The 21,986-nt window shown below is 37.4% G+C and overlaps 1 protein-coding gene across 1 annotated transcript in view; it reads right to left on the bottom strand.

Annotated features, from left to right (window-relative positions):
- LOC139728024 (low-density lipoprotein receptor-related protein 1-like) overlaps window positions 1-21,986 on the bottom strand; it is a 232,661-nt gene that overhangs the window by 138,433 nt on the left and 72,242 nt on the right. The window contains exons 2-5 of the mRNA XM_071638990.1: window positions 9,799-9,924; window positions 6,944-7,087; window positions 3,279-3,407; window positions 975-1,100 (exon numbers count right to left, since the gene is read on the bottom strand). Coding sequence (XP_071495091.1) covers window positions 975-1,100; window positions 3,279-3,407; window positions 6,944-7,087; window positions 9,799-9,924 — 525 coding nt within the window. The remainder of the gene's footprint in view (window positions 1-974; window positions 1,101-3,278; window positions 3,408-6,943; window positions 7,088-9,798; window positions 9,925-21,986) is intronic.

Genomic DNA, 21,986 nt, shown 5'->3' with positions numbered 1-21,986 from the left:
TCATCATCATCATCATCATCATCATCATCATCATCATCATCATCCTCCTCCTCCTCCTCCTCCTCCTCCTCATCATCATCATCCTCATCATCCTCATCATCCTCATCATCCTCATCATCATCATCATCATCATCAAAATCATCATCAAAATCATCAGATGCATCATTTGTCATTATCCCAATCATCACCATCTACCATCATAATCTCCTTGTCTCGTCAACCTCTTAAATACATCATCATGCCCGACAACTTCTTCCAGTGTCTTCATACATTATTTACCTTTGACCTTTATTCTATGACTGTATAATTGTGCATCTACGGTGTAAGTCAAAGTCACGTAATTGCACTCTTGACCACTATAACTAGAGCTAATCTTGGTATAATGTAAACATGAGAGTGTCTAAAACTATATGACATTCTGGCTAGCACTAACATTCCACTACTATGTTTCATCTTTAATCATACAAGAAATATGAGGTATTAGGTTTTGAGATTTCAAACCTCTGCAGATAAAAACACATAGTGATGCACACTAATATTAAAAACATAGTTTTCAGGCAAATATCAAAATCAAATGGAAATGAATGAGCAGAATTATCAAACTTTGCAAGAAAACTGGAACTGAATTGGAAGGTAGTCTAAATTTCATTTCTCTGAACTTCAATACCTGTAACCAACTTTGTCATGAACATACGAACACCACTGCATGCCATGGTGTGGTGTATATGTACAGGATTTTTTTTTTAATACTATACTTCTTTCTGAGAAAGTTGTTTTACTCTGTTATCATTAATACAAATGGGTCTTACATATCAATGCATTCCCACGGCCAGAATGTACTCATGACCCTCATCTACACTCCAAATTCAAAGTGAGCCTCACTTGACCCACTCCTCCCCCCCCCCCCCACAAAAGGAGGCAACAAGACAAATTTGTCAGCAAAGTGTGAAACATTCAGAAAATGCCTGGCTCACCTCCCGTGGCTTCACAGCGGCCAAATGAATGCAAGACGTAACCCTCAGCACAGGAGCAGTTGTAGCTTCCCTCCGTATTGGTACACACTTGGTCACAGGTGCCATACATATCACATTCATCAATGTCTGTCAAGGTAACCATGAAAACCAGACAGACAAGATTACCAAATGTCACAGACATCAAATTTCATGACTTTTTTTCCCCATAAAAGACAGCCGAAAGCCCACAAACCCCCTGACACCAATGATTTCATTCTAAATCTCTAATATGTATATTGCATTCCTGAAATTAGTAGGATATCCAAATCTATGCCTCACTTGTCATGCAATAAACAATTAAAATTTGATGATACAAGAAAATTGGAAGGAAAATTCTACAATATGAGACACGGTACATCAAATGACCAGAAGACATTACTGTACCATACAGCAGTCCTTGATTTTGTCATTGAAGGAAACCAAAACTCCTGAAAATAAAAATGGTTAAACTTCTGAATTTCAAAAGAATTTTAAACCAATGGTACACTACAACAGTTAGCTCATTTCCTCCTTATTGTAATTTCCATAGGGTTCTTCCAAGTTCCATGTACAGGGAACATCCAATTACCACATGTGCTGTAGGCATGAAGACTTTGGTTTCTACTTATCTTAAAGAGGAATCACTGAAGAAACTTAAACACAAGTCTCATTAAAATGGAATAAAAGATTTCACAAATGGCTTGAACTTAATCCTCAAAATACCTGCACAGGAATTTTGATGGGATCTTAAAAACATTTGTACAATGGTAATACATTATCCTTTTTTTCAACTACATTTTATTGTAGTTGGGTTGCTTTGTGTTTGAAGATACAAAATGGATGAAAAGATTTCACAAATGACTGTTCGAATTCAATCTTCGAGACTAACACTTCAACAGCACTGGAGTTTTGATGGCATCTTAAAAGCACTTGTATAATGACTGTAGATTATCCTTTTTTAGTAATGTGTTATTGTAATCAGAGTTGCTTTGTTTAAGAGGATGCAACATAGCAACCTTTCTAAAATTGAAGCGAGGAGGAAACAATTACGCAAGATCCAACAGACAGAAATGGCGGCGTAGTTTCACGGTACAGTAGAGACTGATCAATGGCAAACATCTCTTTGTCTGCTGCATGGTGTTAAAGTGCTTTTCAAGACCAACAAAGCATGGGTGCTGAACTCCCAATCTTTCCAGTGGGAAGCTTTCTGTGAAATTAGTGGGTCTCTTCATGCCCCATCACACCTCTATACACCCTCTGGCTTTAAAGGGATGGTGTAGTTTCGGTTGAGATTGGGGAGTCATATTTCAACTTTTTGCAAGAAAGTGGGTAACCACTTTTGAAATATGAGAGAGCACACAAGTTTCACAAATAACTTTTGACTTCCTCTGAAAATTGTATGCTCTTTCATATAGAAGTTTCTCATTATCTCACACAAAAAAAAAATTGGAAACCTGAAGCCCCATCTCAACCAAAACTATACCATCCCTTGAAGGTACAATGTATGGTGGGTTCAAAATATCAATGCTGTTTAACCACATAAATGCCTATCCAGCCATACGGTACAGTGTGTAGTTCTTATTTGAAAATTGTGCAATTCATAATCTGCAAAAAGTCAACAGGACGTTGATCCAAATACGTCAGGACACATATTCAACTCGCATCAGAAATCCGTAACTGCTTTACATACGCGCTAAAGTCAATCATATATGATTTCAATACATACGTATGTTTCTTTCTTTTTTTTAAATTCTTTTTGCTTTTGGGTTTCTCCCTTTTAATGCAGGCTAAGGTGACTAGTCTAAAGCTTGAGAAATATGAGTGAAGATGGCACTGTATTCTAAAAAAATCTGAATTAAATGCCATTCAAGGCTTGCTGTCATGTGGATGTGCTGACAAGCACCATTAAGATAAGGATCAAATGAATAATCATCACTTCATAGATGCTTATCTCAGTGAATTAACAAACCAAAATGCCTGCAGGTACAAATGACCCTTTTTCTGCTCATACGTTGAGTGGAATTACAAACTGGTCTCTTTAAAGAAAAAAAAAAAAATGAAGACAAAAATCACTCTTTGGTTGGAAAAAAAAAAGGGAAATTATGCATACTATGCATGTCATACAACAGTTTGGAGAACACACAATTTTTCCTGCTAAAAAGAAGAAAAAACATGCTGCTGTAGAATTTGCAACAGTAAAAAAAATAAAAATAAAAAAAAAAAAACAAAAAACCCCACAAACACAACAAGACAAAACATGTAAATTGGCGGCTCTGGTCTACTCACCCTGACACACAGTGGGATTATCAGAGGGTGCTTGGAAACCTTCTGGGCACACACAGAGAGGTCTATCAAACGTTTCCACACACTGCTGGGATGGCCCACATGGACCACTGGCGCATTCATTGGAGTTTTCTGTGATAGACACCAACAGCATGGGAGAGGAAACAAGGAAAAGTAGAAATTACGCGGTGCGTAAAATATGTCCCCGCCGGAAGTAGCATTTAGTAGCAAAATGTACAATATCGGTAAAAAATCAAGGTCAAAGGTCAAAGAAGTCAACGGTCAAAATTCTGTGTAGAAGTTTTGAAGCCCTCACCTAGTGCCATCACAAAAAGCAAACGGAATCGAAATCGGGTTAGAAATGGCAAAGGAGTAGCATTTTGTAGCCAATGTACAATATAGGTCAAAAATCAAGGTCAAAGGTCAAAGAAGTCAACGGTCAAAATTCTGTGTAGAAGTTTTGAAGCCCTCACCTAGTGCCATCACAAAAAGCAAATGGAATCGAAATCGGGTTAGAAATGGCGAAGGAGTAGCATTTTGTAGCCAATGTACAATATAGGTAAAAAATCAAGGTCAAAGGTCAAAGAAGTCAAAGGTCAAAATTCTGTGTAGAAGTTTTGAAGCCCTCACCTAGTGCCATCACATAAAGAAAACGGAATCGAAATCGGGTTAGAAATGGCAAAGGAGGAGCATTTTGTAGCCAATGTACAACATAGGTCAAAAATCAAGGTCAAAGGTCAAAGAAGTCAAGGGTCAAAATTCTGTGTAGAAGTTTTGAAGCCCTCACCTAGACTGTAGTGCCATCACATAAAGCAAATGGAAATGAAATTGGGTTAGAAATGGCAAAGGAGTGTTTACTTAGCATTTTGTAGCAAAATGTACAATGCAGGTCAAAAATCAAGGTCAAAGGTCAAAGAAGTCAAAGGTCAAAATTCTGTGTAGAAGTTTTGAAGCCCTCACCTAGTGCCTTCACATGAAGCAAACGGAATCGAAATCGGGTTAGAAATGGCGAAGGAGTAGCATTTTGTAGCCAATGTACAATAAAGGTCAAAAATCAAGGTCAAAGGTCAAAGAAGTCAAAGGTCAAAATTCTGTGTAGAAGTTTTGAAGCCCTCACCTAGTGCCATCACATAAAGCAAACGGAATCGAAATCGGGTTAGAAATGGCGAAGGAGTAGCATTTTGAAGCAAAATGTACAATATAGGTCAAAGGTCAAGGTCAAAGGTCACAACTGAAATTCTGTGTAGAAGTTTCAAAGCTCCCATGTAGTGCTATCATATAAAGCAAACAGAATCAAAATTGGCTCATAAATGACAGAGAAGTAGCAAATTGAACATTTTGATCACACACGGACGCACAGACAGACAGACAGACGGTTGGACAGACAGACACACGGACACACACACGTACGGAGCCCGTTTCATAGTCCCCTGCTCGAACTCGTTCGGCGGGGACAAAAATTAAGGCATTGTTAATTCTGACATTGTCAACTGATACATGCATGCAGAGAGGAGACAAGGATGTGATACATTGTAGGTTTATGTGATGCAAACCAATGTCTTCAAAACAACATCTGAATTGGTGTTCAATACATGAATATGCTGGCTGTGATGTACTTGGGTCAAACACATTCTTGACCTTTCTGTATGTTGGCAAAAATTCAGAATTTGATGTGGAGCTTTGATACCCTGGCCTCTTTCAGATCATGTTCATAAAATTTTTGCTGTGCAGGCATTTTTTTTTTTTTGGTCTCCTACAGATCATGTTCATAAAATTTTTGCATTGTAGACATTTTGTGTGACCAGAAACAAAAGCATACAAATATTTTTGCCTGTTATATGTACCACTATCACATGTTTTAATTTCACAGACAAAAAACACACACAAAAAAAAAAATCATCTTTTTAAAACAGGCCCAGCACAAAAATTACTTGCATAAAAATTTCTACTACTACAATATACATTGTAAGTTGGTCTGCTGTAGTATAACATAAATCTAGCCAACTCGAATCCTGCAAGAAATCTAGATAAACAACTCTTTCACCATATTAGAGTGAGACACAAGTTCTTATGATTGTTTGTTTGTATGTTTTTTAAACATTGCTATCAATTGAAATGTAGGCTTTTTAACTGTAGACCTTTGCTGGTTGATAACTCAACATTCTTCACCTTTGCACAAAATATCATTTAATTGTGCTTTCACACTTTATTCACTGCATATTCTAATGGCATCATTGGATGGGATAAATGCAGTATAAATCCACATTTTGTTAAAAATATTTCTTGCACTATAATACAATTTTTTATGGAAACTATAGAACTATGCACACCATCTAAAAACATTGCATCTTATATACAGATCCATCAAGATAGAACACTGAATAAATGGCAGCCTGGAAGAGGCTTTTCATCAACCTCTATAAGCCACACTCACTAATATTTGGCACAGTAGCCAACCGAGTCAAATCAGCGGAGCTATATACTCCAGGGCTTTACATGACACGCACTTAGTTTGCAAGCGGCAAACGAGAAAAGAGGGAAACCATCTGTGATGAAAAGGGGGGAGATCCCAAGAGGCGGCGCGCACTACACCTTATCAATTAACCCACTCCGTGGAAAAGCCATCAGCCCCCGTTTTGTCCTAGGGAGCGGGGTCGTTTTCGGCAAGAAAACCCTGATTTTGCCCCGCATCCCCTCCAATTCAGCAATATCTCTCGTAACCAATGACATCACTGCAATATCAGCAACGTTCAAGATGGTTTTCCGACATTTATTATGCGCACTCTCCATATAATTAAACTGGGATACTTCATACTTAAAAGTCTGTTCATCATTAAATACACATTCTTGTCATTAATCAAATACTTTGTGTCAACAATTATCCATATGGTACCCACATAAACCACTTGTGTTGAAACCGTAATTGGATATTCATTGCAGGTATAGGATTCTTGGTCTTGACAGGTACTACACTATACACAGCTGCTGTATATATAATTTCTTTATGAGTACAAATAAAGAACTTCAATTTAGCAGGATTTAAATGAAATAAGCTAGAGCAGTATTGGCAAGTATTGATGTTGGGTTGGTCTTTATGACTGACTCTGCTTGTTAACCTTCTGGGTATCACATTAGTTTCCTGTTCATAAGCATGAGTATGAAATTTGTGCACATTTGACTCATTGGCAAAGAGAGGGTTAATCTAAATCTTGAGGAATTGACTGCACAGATGCTATTCTTGCTTCAAGTTGTTCATGTATACTCCTACAAATGTGCATGTACATGTATATCATTAACTGCTCACTGGATGAATGATGTTGTTCTGCAAAAAAAACATCATATTAGCTACACAGACACTGGATGCGGAATCGGTCTTTTTCAAGACATTGTAAAATACTCATTATCTGCATACACTCACTCATAAAAGCCTAAAGTTTACTTGGTTTATGTACAGAATTGAAATGATCGTATCAGAATGGTACTATCGAGTATTCAGATATAATATGAAAACTACCTCAGTATGTACCAGTGATACTAATCATAATCAAATATTCATACTTTAACATACATTAGTTGTCATCAGCATGCACTCATTTTAACTACAAATCATTCTGATCTTTGGAACAACGCAGCACTGGTAGTGTAATACTGGGAGGATTTCACAGCACCTGGATTGCAAAAAGCGCCCTCGTCCAACCCGTCCAGACAGTCGGGCACTGCGTCACAGATTTGGTGGTAGCTGATGCAGGTCCTCCCATCGTGGCATATGTACTGCAGGTCTGGCGGGCATATCAGTGGCGGTGGCTGCTGGCCTGTGGAGTCAATATAACAGTGAGAAACATGCAAAGAGGATTTGTTATTAAAGGAAGTGTACGACAGAGGAGGTGCTCTAGATGAATACAGTGAAAAAGGAATGGAGCGGCAGAATATAATAAGTGGCACAGTAGCAGCAGGATCTCCACACACAATACACACACAAACACATGCTATTATGTGTATATAACACATATATTGCACCTTTACACTTCAGATGTCTGCTTACAGTTTTACAATGATGTTTTACAATGATGTTTTATATTAAGATGAGATAAGTCTGATAATAGAAGTAAAGGAAAAAGAGAAAAAAAGTGGATAGTTTAACTTTTTCAGTTCTAGTACAATTGTACATGTTATTCAAGTTGGCAGTGTCAAGAACTTTTTTTTTTTTTTTGGTGGCATAATTATTTCAGGTTCACAGACCTTAAATGTCCTACCTGTAATGGATTTATTAGAGTCTAAATAAAAAATTTCTCCAAGCATGAGAATCAATCACGAACTTTACAGAACATTTAGAGTGCCAATCCAAATTTGGAATGCCAGACTGGCACAGTCAATCTTAATGGTTACAGGTGAAAGGGATGGTGTAGTTTTGGTTGAGATGGGGATTCAAGGTTTCTAACTTTTTTGGTGAGATAACGAGAAACCGCTTATGAAATATTAGAGAGCATACAATTATAAGAGGAATTCAAAGTTCATTTGATGAAAATTGTTTTTGAAAAGGCTAAAATATCCAAAAACAATGAGATCCTAACAAAAGGTGGGACCCATCTTTTATTAAGACCACCGTCTTCTACTTTGTTTCTGATATCTCAGCCATTTCAAAACCAATTTTCATCAAATAAACGTTGTATTCCTCAAATATACAATTGAATACCCTACTCTTAATTTCGTACATGATTTCTAATTATCTCACAAAAAGTTAAAAAATGAATCTCCCCATCTAAACCAAAACTACACCATCCCTCGAATGACATTACCCTGAACATATCTTGAGTGTAATGTAAACACAGAGTTCTACCAAAATAGACTGTCACTTGATAATGTGAGTGGAGCATGAACATTACCGGGCCAATATACATACAGCCACTGTCTATGAAGTATAACAACTCTACTGTCAGACATGCGGGTGCGTGGGAAAGGATATACTTACAATTCCCACAATCTGAAAACACATGAAAATTGCTATACAGTGTATTTAGACACTTAATTATATTTATAAAACAATGTTGGTCAGCATTTGAGTTTGGTTGCAGTATTTGCAGAAAAATAATATCGGGACAAAGAATTAAAATATAAAATTCATTTTTCTTTGAGAGTCTTTTTCATTGTGCAAAAGAGCATTAAAAAAACAACAATAAGCTGCATGACTCAATTTTCCTAGAGGACTCAAAATACAATAGGTGAATTTGGACATTAAAATCAAGTTCAGTTTTCTATATTTTTGTGACAGAGAAATCCTTCCTCTGCATGACTGGATGATTGCAAATCTTTTCAAACATCATTCACAAATCATACATCTACTAATCAAGACTCATGAAATATTAAAGAACATATGAAACTTAACTGAAGATGAAATATTCTAGAGTGGATGCTTTCATAATATAAACAAAGCTCACACTACCTTTTTCTATTCACTGGTTAAAATAAAGGACAGAGGTCAAACTGAGCTAAGTTCAACTGAGAATGCTTAAGATTTCAACACAAGCCTGACCATCACTGATGAAAACAACATAACTACATTGTACTTGAACAGTGTCCATAACAGTGTCCAAGGTTATTGTAACCATCAGGGGTGTATGAATATTAAAGACACACTGACTGGTGCACCTGTGCTGTCTCAAACCATTTTCACAATCAAGGATTCTTCATTGGAATATGACTATTGCTTGCAAAGTAATCAAAATGTCAAAATACTTTGCTTGTAAAAAGTAATCGAAATCATCTCTCTTGGTATTTTCGCCAAGCTTCTACTTTTGTTCCCTGAAATATTCTACACATGTACTGATAAACAAACCTTATGTGTGCAATCAAATATCATGAAAACACTCAAGTCTGACAAAAAAAAGATAAAGAGAAAAGATGAAATAATGTATTTGAAGTAAAATAATAACAATTCTGAGAACAAGAGCACACATTTACAAGTGTTTCCTCTCAGGACGCTTAATATTTTGGAGAGTTAAACCATCAAGTCCGCGGGGGAGGGTGCTCAAGGTATCCTCTTCTCATCATTAAATCAGCACATCTAATTTTCTTTTGTTGCATATCTTACATTACAGTAAGATTAGATGGAGCCAGGTAAAATCATCAAATCTCCACAAAATCAGAAAGACAGTCATATACAAAACTTTGTCAAGAGAAACATGATCTAAAATCTTCTACAATGTACTTCCAATATTAGACTCTGGTATGAATTTAGCAATTTCAAAAGGTTTTTAGAATTTCTGCAACTGAAACAATCACATACATAACAAATGGTTCAGTTGAAGTTTTGTTTTTGTTTTTGTTTTTGCTTTGTTTTTTGTTTCACACTTACAATGAATGGTACAACTTATGATACAAAGACAGAGGCAGCCAGGACCAAACCATTTTTATGATGGTTTCTGGGCCTTGATTGAGTCATGGTGAATGTAGCTCCATCATCCTTCTCAGAGCATAATTGGTCAGTTGGTCACTGCTGACCAAACCTGTGATAGTTTAAACTTACACTCTGGCCCTTCGTCGGAGCCATCTGTGCAGTCAGGCTGCCCGTCGCACTGGTATGCCTCGGGAAGGCACACGCCGTTGCTAGCACACTGGATGTAGCCTGGTTCACAGGTACTACTTTTGTCGGCTGCACATGTAAAAAGAAGCCGCAACCACGTTATTGTAATATAGAGACATCATTCAAGTGCATTTGTGGATAAACATGGAGAATAATAATAATAATAATAATGACAATAATAATAATAATGATAATAATAACAATAATAATAATAATAATAATAATAATAATAATAATAATAACAATAATAATAATAATAATAATAACAATAATAATAATAATAATAATAATAATAATAATAATAATAATAATAATAATCACAGCTTTAGTAATGCGCCATCGATCTAGTGGCCTATTTTGAGGCGAAGAGGGACATATAAAGAGAATAACATACACGTACATTATATAGTTGTACATATGAAAGTTGAAGAACAAGGAAGAGACAGAAATATATACACCTGGTAAGAAATTCAACAAATATTCAACCAGGGCAAGATGTGAACATATATATATGACTTCAGATGCTTTTTACATATTTCAATGGTTTCTGCTGGTCGGATCCTCAGTGGAAGAGCATTCCAGAGAAATAAGAGCTTTTTCTCCAAGAGTTGAGATTGTTCTTTTAAGACGAAAAGTTCAACATATTCCATTTTCAAAATCAATTTACAGAAAACAGTTTAGATTTGAATAATCTTCATCAACTTCATTTATAGCATACATGTATGTACATTGCATACACACATACATTTGTTTGTTGTTTGTTTGTTCATTTGTTCTTATGTTCCATCTTCTATACTACATTATAGTGTATCATACCAATTCATTTCTGTTTCCACAGTGCCATGAGTATTTTTTTTTTAGGTAGAATGAGTGCTTTATATTAGAGTCCACAATAATATTTTTTTTTCTATCAACTGTTTTTCTTATTCTGCAATTGAATTCTTAAGGTGACATAGCAAATGACCTATGGAAACACAATAATACCATACAATTTAAATCTTGCTTTAGCATTCTCAAGAAGTCACATGCTCACATGATTACTTTTGAGATAATCACATGAATATTTTACAGCGCTTTTCAATGAATCTATTCACATATTTATATCTTTATGAATTTGTACTTAGTAGACATTAACATATCATAGCTTAAATCACAACAATAAAAAAAAAAAATAAGCTGTACAGTAGTCAAGGCTTCAAAAGAGTAATATTGCATTTATACGGCAATACAATTGAACAACGGTATAGGCAGGTCCTCAGACCTGGAGCGTATGATTTGCAGCCCAAAGGCGATCACATCGTTTATTCAAACAACGACACACACGCACACTTCGGGTTTCATCAGCTAACAAGCAAGCAAGCCAAAAAAAAAAAAGAGTCCTCAGTGTAACTTTCTGCTACCACTTAAGGGTTTCATCAGCTGACAAGCAAAAAAAAAAGGCCTTCAGCGCAACTTTCTGGTGCCACTTCCGGGTTTCATCAGCTAACTAGTAGCAAGCAACAAAAAAAAAAATCAGCGCAGCTTTCCGCTACCACTTCCGCGTTTCATCAGCTGGCTAGCAAAAAAAATTAAAAAAATAAAAAGGCCTTCAGCACAACTTTCTGGTGCCACTTATGGGCTTCATCAGCTGACAAGCAAAAAAAAAGGCCGTAAGCGCAACTTTCTGGTGCCACTTCCGGGTTTAATCAGCTAACTAGCAAGCAAAAAAAAAAAAAAAAAAAAAAAAAAAAAAAAAAAAAAAAAAAAAAAATTAGCGTAGCTTTCTGCTGCCATTTCCGCATTTCATCAGCTGGCTAGCAAAAAAAAAAAAAAAAAAAAAAGCCTTCAGCGCAACTTTCTGGTGCCACTTATGGGTTTCATCAGCTGACAAGCAAAAAAAAGAAAAAAATATCAGTATAACTTTCTGCTGCACTTCCGGATTTCATCAGCTGACAAGGAAAAAGGTGACAAGCAAAAACAAAAAAGGACTTACCTGCACTTCTACACTCTTGGTACACCACAATCAAAGCTTAATCTTGGGGGGGGGGGTGTTTTTTTTCCTTTTTCCTTTTCTGGTGCCACTTCTGGGGTAAACAAAAGTGGGGGGGGGGGGCGCAAGCAGTTGACCCTATGTATTCCTTTGCACTATCCAAAAAAAAGGGGGGGCAGTTCTGCCAGCCCTGGCACCTGCCCGTGTGTGCACACACACACACACGGGTAGTATAAAAAAAGTGCCAGTCCAGTTTCTCTGGGAAAGAATAAATTATTTTCAATATTTTGTGGGTAACACTCAAACTAAGGAGCAAAAAGAATGGGCAGGGAGAGGGTGCGGGAAATTTTGCATTTTTAGCACTAAAATTCAAAAATCAGATCTGACTTTTAAGGGGATATTTGAAAAATTTGTAATCAAAATGGAGGAAAAGCTCATATGCAAAGACATGGCTTATTTGTGGTATCTGCAATAAATGTGTGTGTCTTCGTTTTGTACTAAAAGTCTATAGGACGTGGACCAAAGGGGGGGGGGGGGGGGGGGGGTGTGGAGCTTTTGCACTTTTAAAACTGACATTCAACGATTTGGTGCACACTTTTTTTCGGGGGGGGGGGAGATGTTTGGAATATTGTTAAATGAAAAGTAAAAAAAAAAAATGAACATTCAGGGCAATGTGAATGGCTAAAATGTGGTATAATGTGGTATATTGTATAGTATTCGTCACATCCTTTACCACATCTGTGTCTTTCATATGTGTATAACTCAGTCTACGAAAATGGAAAGATGGGTGAGGGGCATATTCCCTCCCATACAATGGAGCTTTTGCATTTTTAGAACTGAAAATCAATGATTTGGTGCACACTTTGGGGGAATATTCAGAATATGTCATATCAAAAAGAACAAAACATGAATATTCAATGACATTGCGATTGGCTAAATTGTGGTGTCTGTCACTTTTTTTTTTCTTTCCATGTGTGTGTTTTCATTGTGTACTACGTTTATGGAGCTGGAACAAAGGGGAGGGTATGGAGCTTTTGTATTATTGAAAACTGATATTCACTTTTAGGGAATACATTTGTTAATGGAAAATGTTTAATCCCAACTAATAAAAAACTGAATATTCAGAAAGTGTGTGAGTGGCTAAATTTTCCACATATGCGTTTTTTTCACTATATAGCGTACTTATAATGAATATTGATACAGATACATGTAGTAAAGATAACAAGGAAAAGTAGAAATTACGCGGTGCGTAATATATGTCCCCGCCGGAAGTAGCATTTAGTAGCAAAATGTACAATATAGGTAAAAAGATGAAGGTCAAAGGTCAAAGAAGTCAAAGGTCAAAATTCTATGTAGAAGTTTTGAAGCCCTCACCTAGTGCCATCACATAAAGCAAACGGAATCGAAATCGGGTTAGAAATGGCGAAGGAGTAGCATTTGGTAGCAAAATGTACAATACAGGTCAAAAATCAAGGTCAAAGGTCAAAGAAGTCAAAGGTCAAAATTCTGTGTAGAAGTTTTGAAGCCCTCACCTAGTGCCATCACTTAAAGCAAACGGAATTGAAATCGGGTTACAAATGGCGAAGGAGTAGCATTTTGTAGCAAAATGTACAATATAGGTCAAAAATCAAGGTCAAAGGTCAAAGAAGTCAAAGGTCAAAATTCTGTGTAGAAGTTTTGAAGCCCTCACCTAGTGCCATCACATAAAGCAAACGGAATCAAAATCGGGTAATAAATGGCGAAGGAGTAGCATTTTGTAGGCAATGTACAATGTAGGTCAAAAATCAAGGTCAAAGGTCAAAGAAGTCAAAGGTCAAAATTCTGTGTAGAAGTTTTGAAGCCCTCACCTAGTGCCATCATATAAAGCAAACGGAATCAAAATCGGGTTAGAAATGGCGAAGGAGTAGCATTTTGAAGCAAAATGTACAATATAGGTCAAAGGTCAAGGTCAAAGGTCACAACTGAAATTCTGTATAGAAGTTTCAAAGCTCCCATGTAGTGCTATCATATAAAGCAAACAGAATCAAAATCGGGTTAGAAATGGCCAAGGAGTAGCATTTTGAACATTTTGATCACACACGGACGCACACACGGACGGACACACGGACGGACACACGGACGGACGGACACACGGACACACGGACACACACACGTACGGAGCCCGTTTCATAGTCCCCTGCTCGAACTCGTTCGGCGGGGACAACAAAGGATAACAGTAAGATTTTCAATATGCATTTAATGTGCTCCATCCCCATTGAAAACACCTCTTGATGAATATTCCATGACACCATCCCATTAGAGGCAGAAGAAAATTGTTAACTCGTTAGGCATAATTTACCATTTGCAGATGAAATAAAAACCCAGCCTTACTGCTTCAAAATAGTTCTGAAATGTGAGTTAAGGATAGAAAAAACAATGTAAAAAATGTGTATAATCAGTATTAGTATTGTTAGATATACAAAAAGTATTGTTGAATAATTATACAAAACAGTTATGATTAAAACGTTTCCAGACTAAACTGTCTACAGTTACAGTTTGTAGAGAAAAAGAGTGATATCTCCTTACATCTTACGTTTTATTGAAAATTCTTATATGGTAGGATGTTTTGTGATACAACTGACCTACATAGGATATATACAATGTACATAAAATGTGATATCTTGAACATGTTTTTTTAATCACTTCTCCCAATGATAAACAGGACCTTTATTAGGGATCAGAAATATGGAAATATAGATGAGGTGACGATGAAGAAGATGACTATAAGGATAATAATAACTACAATGATGATAACAATAATATTATGATTAATAAGAAGAAGAAAAAAAAAAGAAGAGGAAAAAGAAGAAGAAAAGTGATAATCATAATCATGATAAAAAGATTACCACAAATAAAAAAAAAAATCCCTGAAACCTGCCGGGGGGGGGGGGGGGGGGGGGGGGGGGGGGAGGGGGGATGATTAGTCGTGTCATCCTTCTACCTTGGGAGCTTGTGGGGGGGGGGGGGAGGATGCATACCATCTATGCCCCTGCAGATGAAGAATACAAAGATTAAGTATGGATCATTTATTGGCCCAGGCGTCTGATGCAAACTTCCCAAATCCTTTCTTCCAACTTACTGCAACCTTCCTCATCGCTGACGTCTCGGCAATCAGGGTCACGATCACATCGCCATAGCGACGGGATGCACTGAGTGCCATCCGCACAGGCAAACTGTTCATTGGGTTCACATCTCACTGTGCAACACACCATCAACAACAGGCAGAGGGACAGAGGGGAAGGGGAGGGAGAGAGAACAGATTACATTGTCAGCTGCTGCAGTCACTGGGAAAGTCATTTTCCCTATTATTGTGAACCAAGATTTTACCATATGTACTTTTTCGCTGTGAAAGACACACAAAAATGGTGAACAGTGTCCCATTTGTCACAGCAGTAGGGGTCTAGCCTCATTTAACAAGGGAGGATTACAACCAATTGGTAAATTCAGAAGAAAAAAAAATAGAATGGTTACTCCAAGCTCTTCTGAACTGTAAAATTGTCTGTAAAACCAGAAATTTTTGCATGCATTTTAATTTTGCAAATTTCGTATGGCCAAGATTTGCAAAATTAAAATGCAAACGTAAGTTCTTGTCTACATTATATGCATTGAATATGCAATTAGCCAGTGGCAATTAGCCAAAAATTAGTAAAAGATGTCATGCAGAATCAAAGTGAAGCAAAGGTCAAAGTCTTGTTAATATGAGTAGTTCAGAATCTTATGTGTACACATGAAGCTTCTTTCCCTGTCTTTTGTATATCCCACTGACTTGAAACAACACAAAGCCGCAGTCACATACACACATGCCGGATCACCCCTGATCTGATCCAGTGAGATCCGGGGGAAGATCCGTGTAGACGCCTTGGGCATCCATGGAGGTCCCTTGAGGTGCATGTAGGTCTGTGGACATCCAGGAGGCCATTACGGCAGTTTTTGGAGGTCAAAAACATCCAGCATCATCCATGGACTGCCGTCTCGGCAGAGCAATGCGGGATGGTTTGTGTGGCTGCCGTGTAGTTGCTGTGAAGGTCCATGTGGCTGCCTAGAACCATCGTGTAGACGCCGTGAGTATCTTTGGCAGTTTGTGACTTTTTTTTTTCATATCAAGGACCATCACGGATCATCAAGGCAGCTACACAGACCTACTTGTACACGGCAGCCACATAGCAACTACACGGACCATCACATTCAAACACGATATTACAGGGATGAACGCGGATCTACACGGTCCCTACGTGACGAGAACGAGAAGAAGATTTATGAAAATCCAAAATCAGCTCGATTTGTGTATGGCAGATTTTCACCTCCTGGCATGTTACATGTAGCTGCTGTGTTGGTCCGTGTAGCTGCTGTTTTGGTCTGTGTAGCTGCTGTGTTGGTCCGTGTAGCTGCTGTGTTGGTCCGTGTAGCTGCTGTTTTGGTCCGTGTAGCAGCTGTGTTGGTCCGTGTAGCTGCTGTGTTGGTCCGTGTAGATGTCCTGATGGTCCATGTCGATGCCATGCTCTGCCAGCATGAACCATGTAGTTGCCGGGTGAGTCTCGCATGGTCCATGGAGTCTGTGTAAGTGCCGTGTAGATGCCGTGTAGATGCTGTGCCGGTCCGGCCTTATCTGTGTAGCTGCCATGTTGATACCGCGTGTACAGTCAACAACGCTTGTCGACGCTCAATCCGGGGCAAAACTATCCTGGAATTCCCCAGATCACTGTCGCTTGATCAGGGGATCGCTGGGCAGATCCTTCAAGATCTGTGTTAATGTTTGACTGGGGCTTATAGACCATCACAAAACCATCCTGAAGTAACCAGGACATGAGGGATCCACTATATGAAGACATCTGATTTATTCTGCTCTGAGCAATGATGCATAAACATTGAATCAATAAGGTGAGATGTCACACAATCACTACACATCATCAGATTACCATCACACAGTAGCGGTCACTTCATTGATGGGCAGTGGAGAAGGAGTGTTCTTGGCCACTCAATATCTACTCTGTATGTATATGGTCATGGAAATACCTTTGCTCCATGATATGATCAATTGTCGTCATTTCACTTCAGGCCCACTTCAGAAGACCACACTCAAAAGGGCAACACTCCTTTCATGGGAGAGTTAAAAATCACATTCTGTCTTAACGTGCAGAGAATGAGTGTTTAATGTACATGAGGTCATCAAACAGCTCAAATATATACTATAAGGCCAAAAAAAAAAAATTGTTGCATTGGCGTAACCCGCCCGACCCTAAAAATTCCGCCGACCCCATGTTTTTTTATTATTTTTTTTTGCTATCGATATCAAATATCTTGTTGATTGCGATCGCGATCGCACAAACCCGGAAGTGGAAACGGCTCTGGGGATATCGGATGTACGAGGGAGAGATCTAGCGCCTCGCGTAAGCCTTCCTTGATCAGTACGTCATCTGTTTCCAACACGGACACGTACTCTAACAAGATTTATTCAGTGTATACGTAGCATTCAGACTGCGATGTATTGTGCACAGTTTTGCCATAGGTTTCTTGTGTGGAGAACTTACACGAATCTGTATATGTGGGACTGTAATAGAGATCACTGTGTGCGATGAAAAGATCGTACATATGGGTCAATTTGCATCTATCTTATCTAAGTCAAAATAGTAAAATATGAAGTGAAAACATTCAGGATAGGGATTTCAACATCTTTAGATTCTGTGAAGGGGTATAATTCCAGTAATATCGGCCTCATAAATGATTTGTAGAATAGATGTGAACACAGCACATTCGGTGCAGCAGTTGTAACTGTTTACTGAGCTGAGCACGAGTTTTACACGTAAAATGCAGGTAGCAAAAAAAAAAAAAAAAAAAAAAATTCCGCCCGACCGACCCTATTTGAAAATCTCATGTTACGCCAATGCAACAATTTTTTTTTTTTGGCCTAATATAGCATTTTCTCTAATAAGCCTTTATATTTCTCTTTTGTTCCTAATTTTCCACAAATTTACTCGCAGTGTAAAAATGTCATGCAGAATCACAGTGAAGCAAAGGTCAAAGTTCATCTGCATGTACTTTCTGTAAATACAAGGGAAGGGAGCCACTTCTTTTACTGATCAAGCAGCATCCACTTAGAATCTAAGTTGCAGTACGTGCATTATTGGCAACCAGCCTACTGTACATATGAAGAGTTTAATGGCAAAATAAGCAACTGCATCCTTGTCACTTTGAAATATTTGTGAATAAACCTGATAGAAAAACACGCAAAATAAAAAATGTACAATCAACCTTGCCTAAGACAAATCTATTTGGACTAAAGAAATAGCTTCGACTTAGAGAAAATTTGACTTTGAGTAAATGAGGGATTAAAATCAATAGAATATAAAGAGAACTTGAAAATACATCGACTTCATGTATGTGAAACCCCGGTCACACAGCGCTTTACAGCTTAATCACGGCCAAAACACGTCAAAAAGTGGTCTCCCATGAAGCAGACGATGTTGTTTGCGTTGATGTCGAGTTTAAGACGAGCTACGGTCGATTTATAGATGTGGCAGGACGCGGGGGAAAATCTGAGCGGTGTTGGACGCGGTAAAAAGTTTTGAACTGCTCAAAATTTTATTCCGCGGACAACCACTGGAGGCACATGTGGTAAAGACGTGCAACACACGTGAAACACACGTGATAATCCGTGTTCCGGCAGTGATTAAAACTTGGGGAGACGCGGTAAAGACGTGAAAGTTTAGCAGTCTGTCACGGGCAGAGCACGGTCATCTGACGTGTGTTACACGTTGGTATTACGGGAAATAGCGTGTGTTTAGTGGCTTATTGCTGACAAATGGATTTTTCTGCATACACACACGTGGCTGGATGTGCTTAGCTGTGCTTAGGCAGTGCTTCAGCAGTGGAACAGCCGCCAATGGCCATACCCTGTACAGAGCATGGCCAAACCAAAATTGACCCAAAAATTACCACTTACAACCACGTCCACCAGATTTTCATAACTTTTTGTACGTGATTTGGACGTGGAGTGCTGACTGACCGGGGCTTCAGGTGGACTTAAGCAAGGCAGACTGTATGTCACACTTTTAAATTGTAACTTCAGGAATAATCCTTGATGTGCAACAAGTGAGATATCATTGAAGAAGTTTTACTGTGCACAATCTGATGATGGATTTACTCTAACATTTTTCAGACATGGCGCTCGACTCATTTTGCAATCAAACTCTGAATATCTTGCCTGTGTCTAATTGGTCTGTAATTCCTGCTGATTCACACGTATGTACATATCGAACAAGAAGGGACTGACACAAAGTTATTTCATTCAAAGTAGCAGGCATGAGGTCTTAGTTTTTGGAAGAACAATATCAGCACGAAATACCAGCATCCCAGTCATTGCAAATACTACACTTTTGATAAAATTTACTTAAATTGAAATTAGCTGATATGTGGATTTTCAACAATAATTGACAGCTTTGTGTCAAAAGCCAAACAGCCGACTGCAGTGGAGATGGATTTCAGGTGTATGTTCCAAAAGACATATAGCTGTAGCAATAATACGGTTCCTGTGTATACCCCAACCCTCCCGCACTGCACTTTTCACTTCGCTCTAATCAAACGATGGAAATACGATACTCGCTGTGACAACGAAATCTGTATAGACTCTGAGGCAGAGACAATCACACACTTCCCTTCAATCTGACAACGGGACGGCAGTAATTGAATTGGTTCTTTCTTCTTCAATGTGAAACTACACTCCCTGGTGTTCGAGATGACTTAACTTTAGGAGTCAAATCAAACAAGCAGTGGTACAGGTTACGTGAAATTGGACACAAAATTGCAACAGTAATGGAATTTTCACGGTCATACATGAAACAGTGATTTATATTGGTCACAACAGATAATATTCAGATTAGGTGATGATGATGATGTAAGCATTTCTTCATTCTCACATTTTTTCTGTATTAGCATGGATGAATGCCTGTCACACAATAATGTCAATGGGAATTATATGTGGCTCCATCGGATAAGACTAATGTTTTCATAGATTATCTGAAAACTTCCCATTGACATTATTGTGTGCCATGCATTCATCAATGCAAATACCTTTTAGGATTAAATGTTAATAGTAATTTTGTGATGTGTCAAAAAAAAACCAAAGCAAATTCCATTCTATTCCATTTCTTTGATGTACTTTCATAGTATCATTCCAAACAAAGGTTAGACATATTTTAGGAGATTTTCTTTCTTGGACAAAAAGATCGGGTTGCAGGTTTCCAACTTTCTTTTGTGTGAGGTTGTGAGATAATGAGAAACCTCTGACAAAATATAGAAGCATGTGTAATTCTTAGATAAATGCACTGTTTATTTGATGAAAATTCGTCTTGACATGGCAGAGATATCCATAAAAAGCTATTCTGATAAATGTGACATGCCACAACTTTTGCCATGCATTCATCAATGCAAATGCCTTTTAGGATTAAATGTTAATAGTAATTCTGTGATGTGTCAAAAAAAAAAAATCAATTCTTTTCCATTTCTTTGATGTACTTTCATAGTATCATTCCAAACAAAGTTTAGACATATTTTAGGAGATTTTCTTTTTTGGACAAAATGGGATTTAAAAGAGGATTTGTGACTTTTAAAGGGATAGTACAGTTTTGTTTTAGATGGGGTTGCAGGTTTCCAACTTTCTTTTTTGTGAGTTTGTGAGATAATGAGAAACCTCTGACAAAATATAGAAGCATGTGTAATTCTTAGATAAATGCACTGTTTATTTGATGAAAATTCGTCTTGACATGGCAGAGATATCCATAAAAAGCTATTCTGATAAATGTGACATGCCACAACTTTTGCCATGCATTCATCAATGCAAATGCCTTTTAGGATTAAATGTTAATAGTAATTCTGTGATGTGTCAAAAAAAAAAAATCAATTCTTTTCCATTTCTTTGATGTACTTTCATAGTATCATTCCAAACAAAGTTCAGACATATTTTAGGAGATTTTCTTTTTTGGACAAAATGGGATTTTAAAGAGGATTTGTGACTTTTAAAGGGATAGTACAGTTTTGTTTTAGATGGGGTTGCAGGTTTCCAACTTTCTTTTTTGTGAGTTTGTGAGATAATGAGAAACCTCTGACAAAATATAGAAGCATGTGTAATTCTTAGATAAATGCACTGTTTATTTGATGAAAATTCGTCCTGACATGGCCGAGATATCCATAAAAAGCTATTCTGATAAATGTGACATGCCACAACTTTTGCCATGCATTCATCAATGCAAATGCCTTTTAGGATTAAATGTTAATAGTAATTCTGTGATGTGTCAAAAAAAAAAATCAATTCTATTCCATTTCTTTGATGTACTTTCATAGTATCATTCCAAACAAAGTTTAGACATATTTTAGAAGATTTTCTTTCTTGGACAAAATGATCATTGGGATTTTAAAGAGGATTTATGACTTTTAAAGGGGTGTTACAGTTTTGGTTTAGATGGGGCTGCAGGTTTCCAACTTTCTTTTGTGTGAGTTTGTGAGATAATGAGAAACCTCTTACGAAATATGAAAGAATGTGTACTCTTAGATGAATTCACAGTTTATTTAATGAAAATTGGTTTTGAAATGGCCAAGATATCCCCCCCCCCCAAAAAAAAAAAAAAAAAAGCTGTCCTACTAAAATGTGACAGGATACAACTTTTTTGTGCATAAGAATTTAGTAAAAACTATGACAATATTAAAATTTGGACACATTGAACAGATTGTCCCATTTTTCCTAAACCTTCATGAATGTGTACTACTATTATTTTGACATTCATTGAATCTACATGTGTATTTGAGGTATGAAAATTCCCCTTTCATGAAAATGAGTATTGCTCTAATATAATATGTACGAGAGCACCTGATATACCTTTACGTTTGTAAAATAAAAAGAGGGACACTTCAACCTGTAATGTAATACTGTTAAACCCTACAACATTTTTGAAAATGAAGTTGCAGCTTTACACAAAAGGTCCAAGTTCAACATACTGTAGAAATAATGTGTGAAACAAATAAGTACATTTCAAAAGTGCAAGGAGAGTGAACAAAATTGACTGGTTTTACTGGTTTCAAAGAACAATACATCAAATGGAAATTAGACTGAACAAAATCTACGCCCTAGATG

This window comes from Diadema antillarum, unplaced genomic scaffold (assembly GCF_040938485.1).
Source record: "Diadema antillarum isolate AM-2024a unplaced genomic scaffold, OU_Dant_1.0 seq00000161_RagTag, whole genome shotgun sequence".
Taxonomy (NCBI): Eukaryota; Metazoa; Echinodermata; class Echinoidea; order Diadematoida; family Diadematidae; genus Diadema; species Diadema antillarum.
Note: the sequence above shows the minus strand (reverse complement) of the source record. Positions and strands in the feature narration are given on the sequence as shown.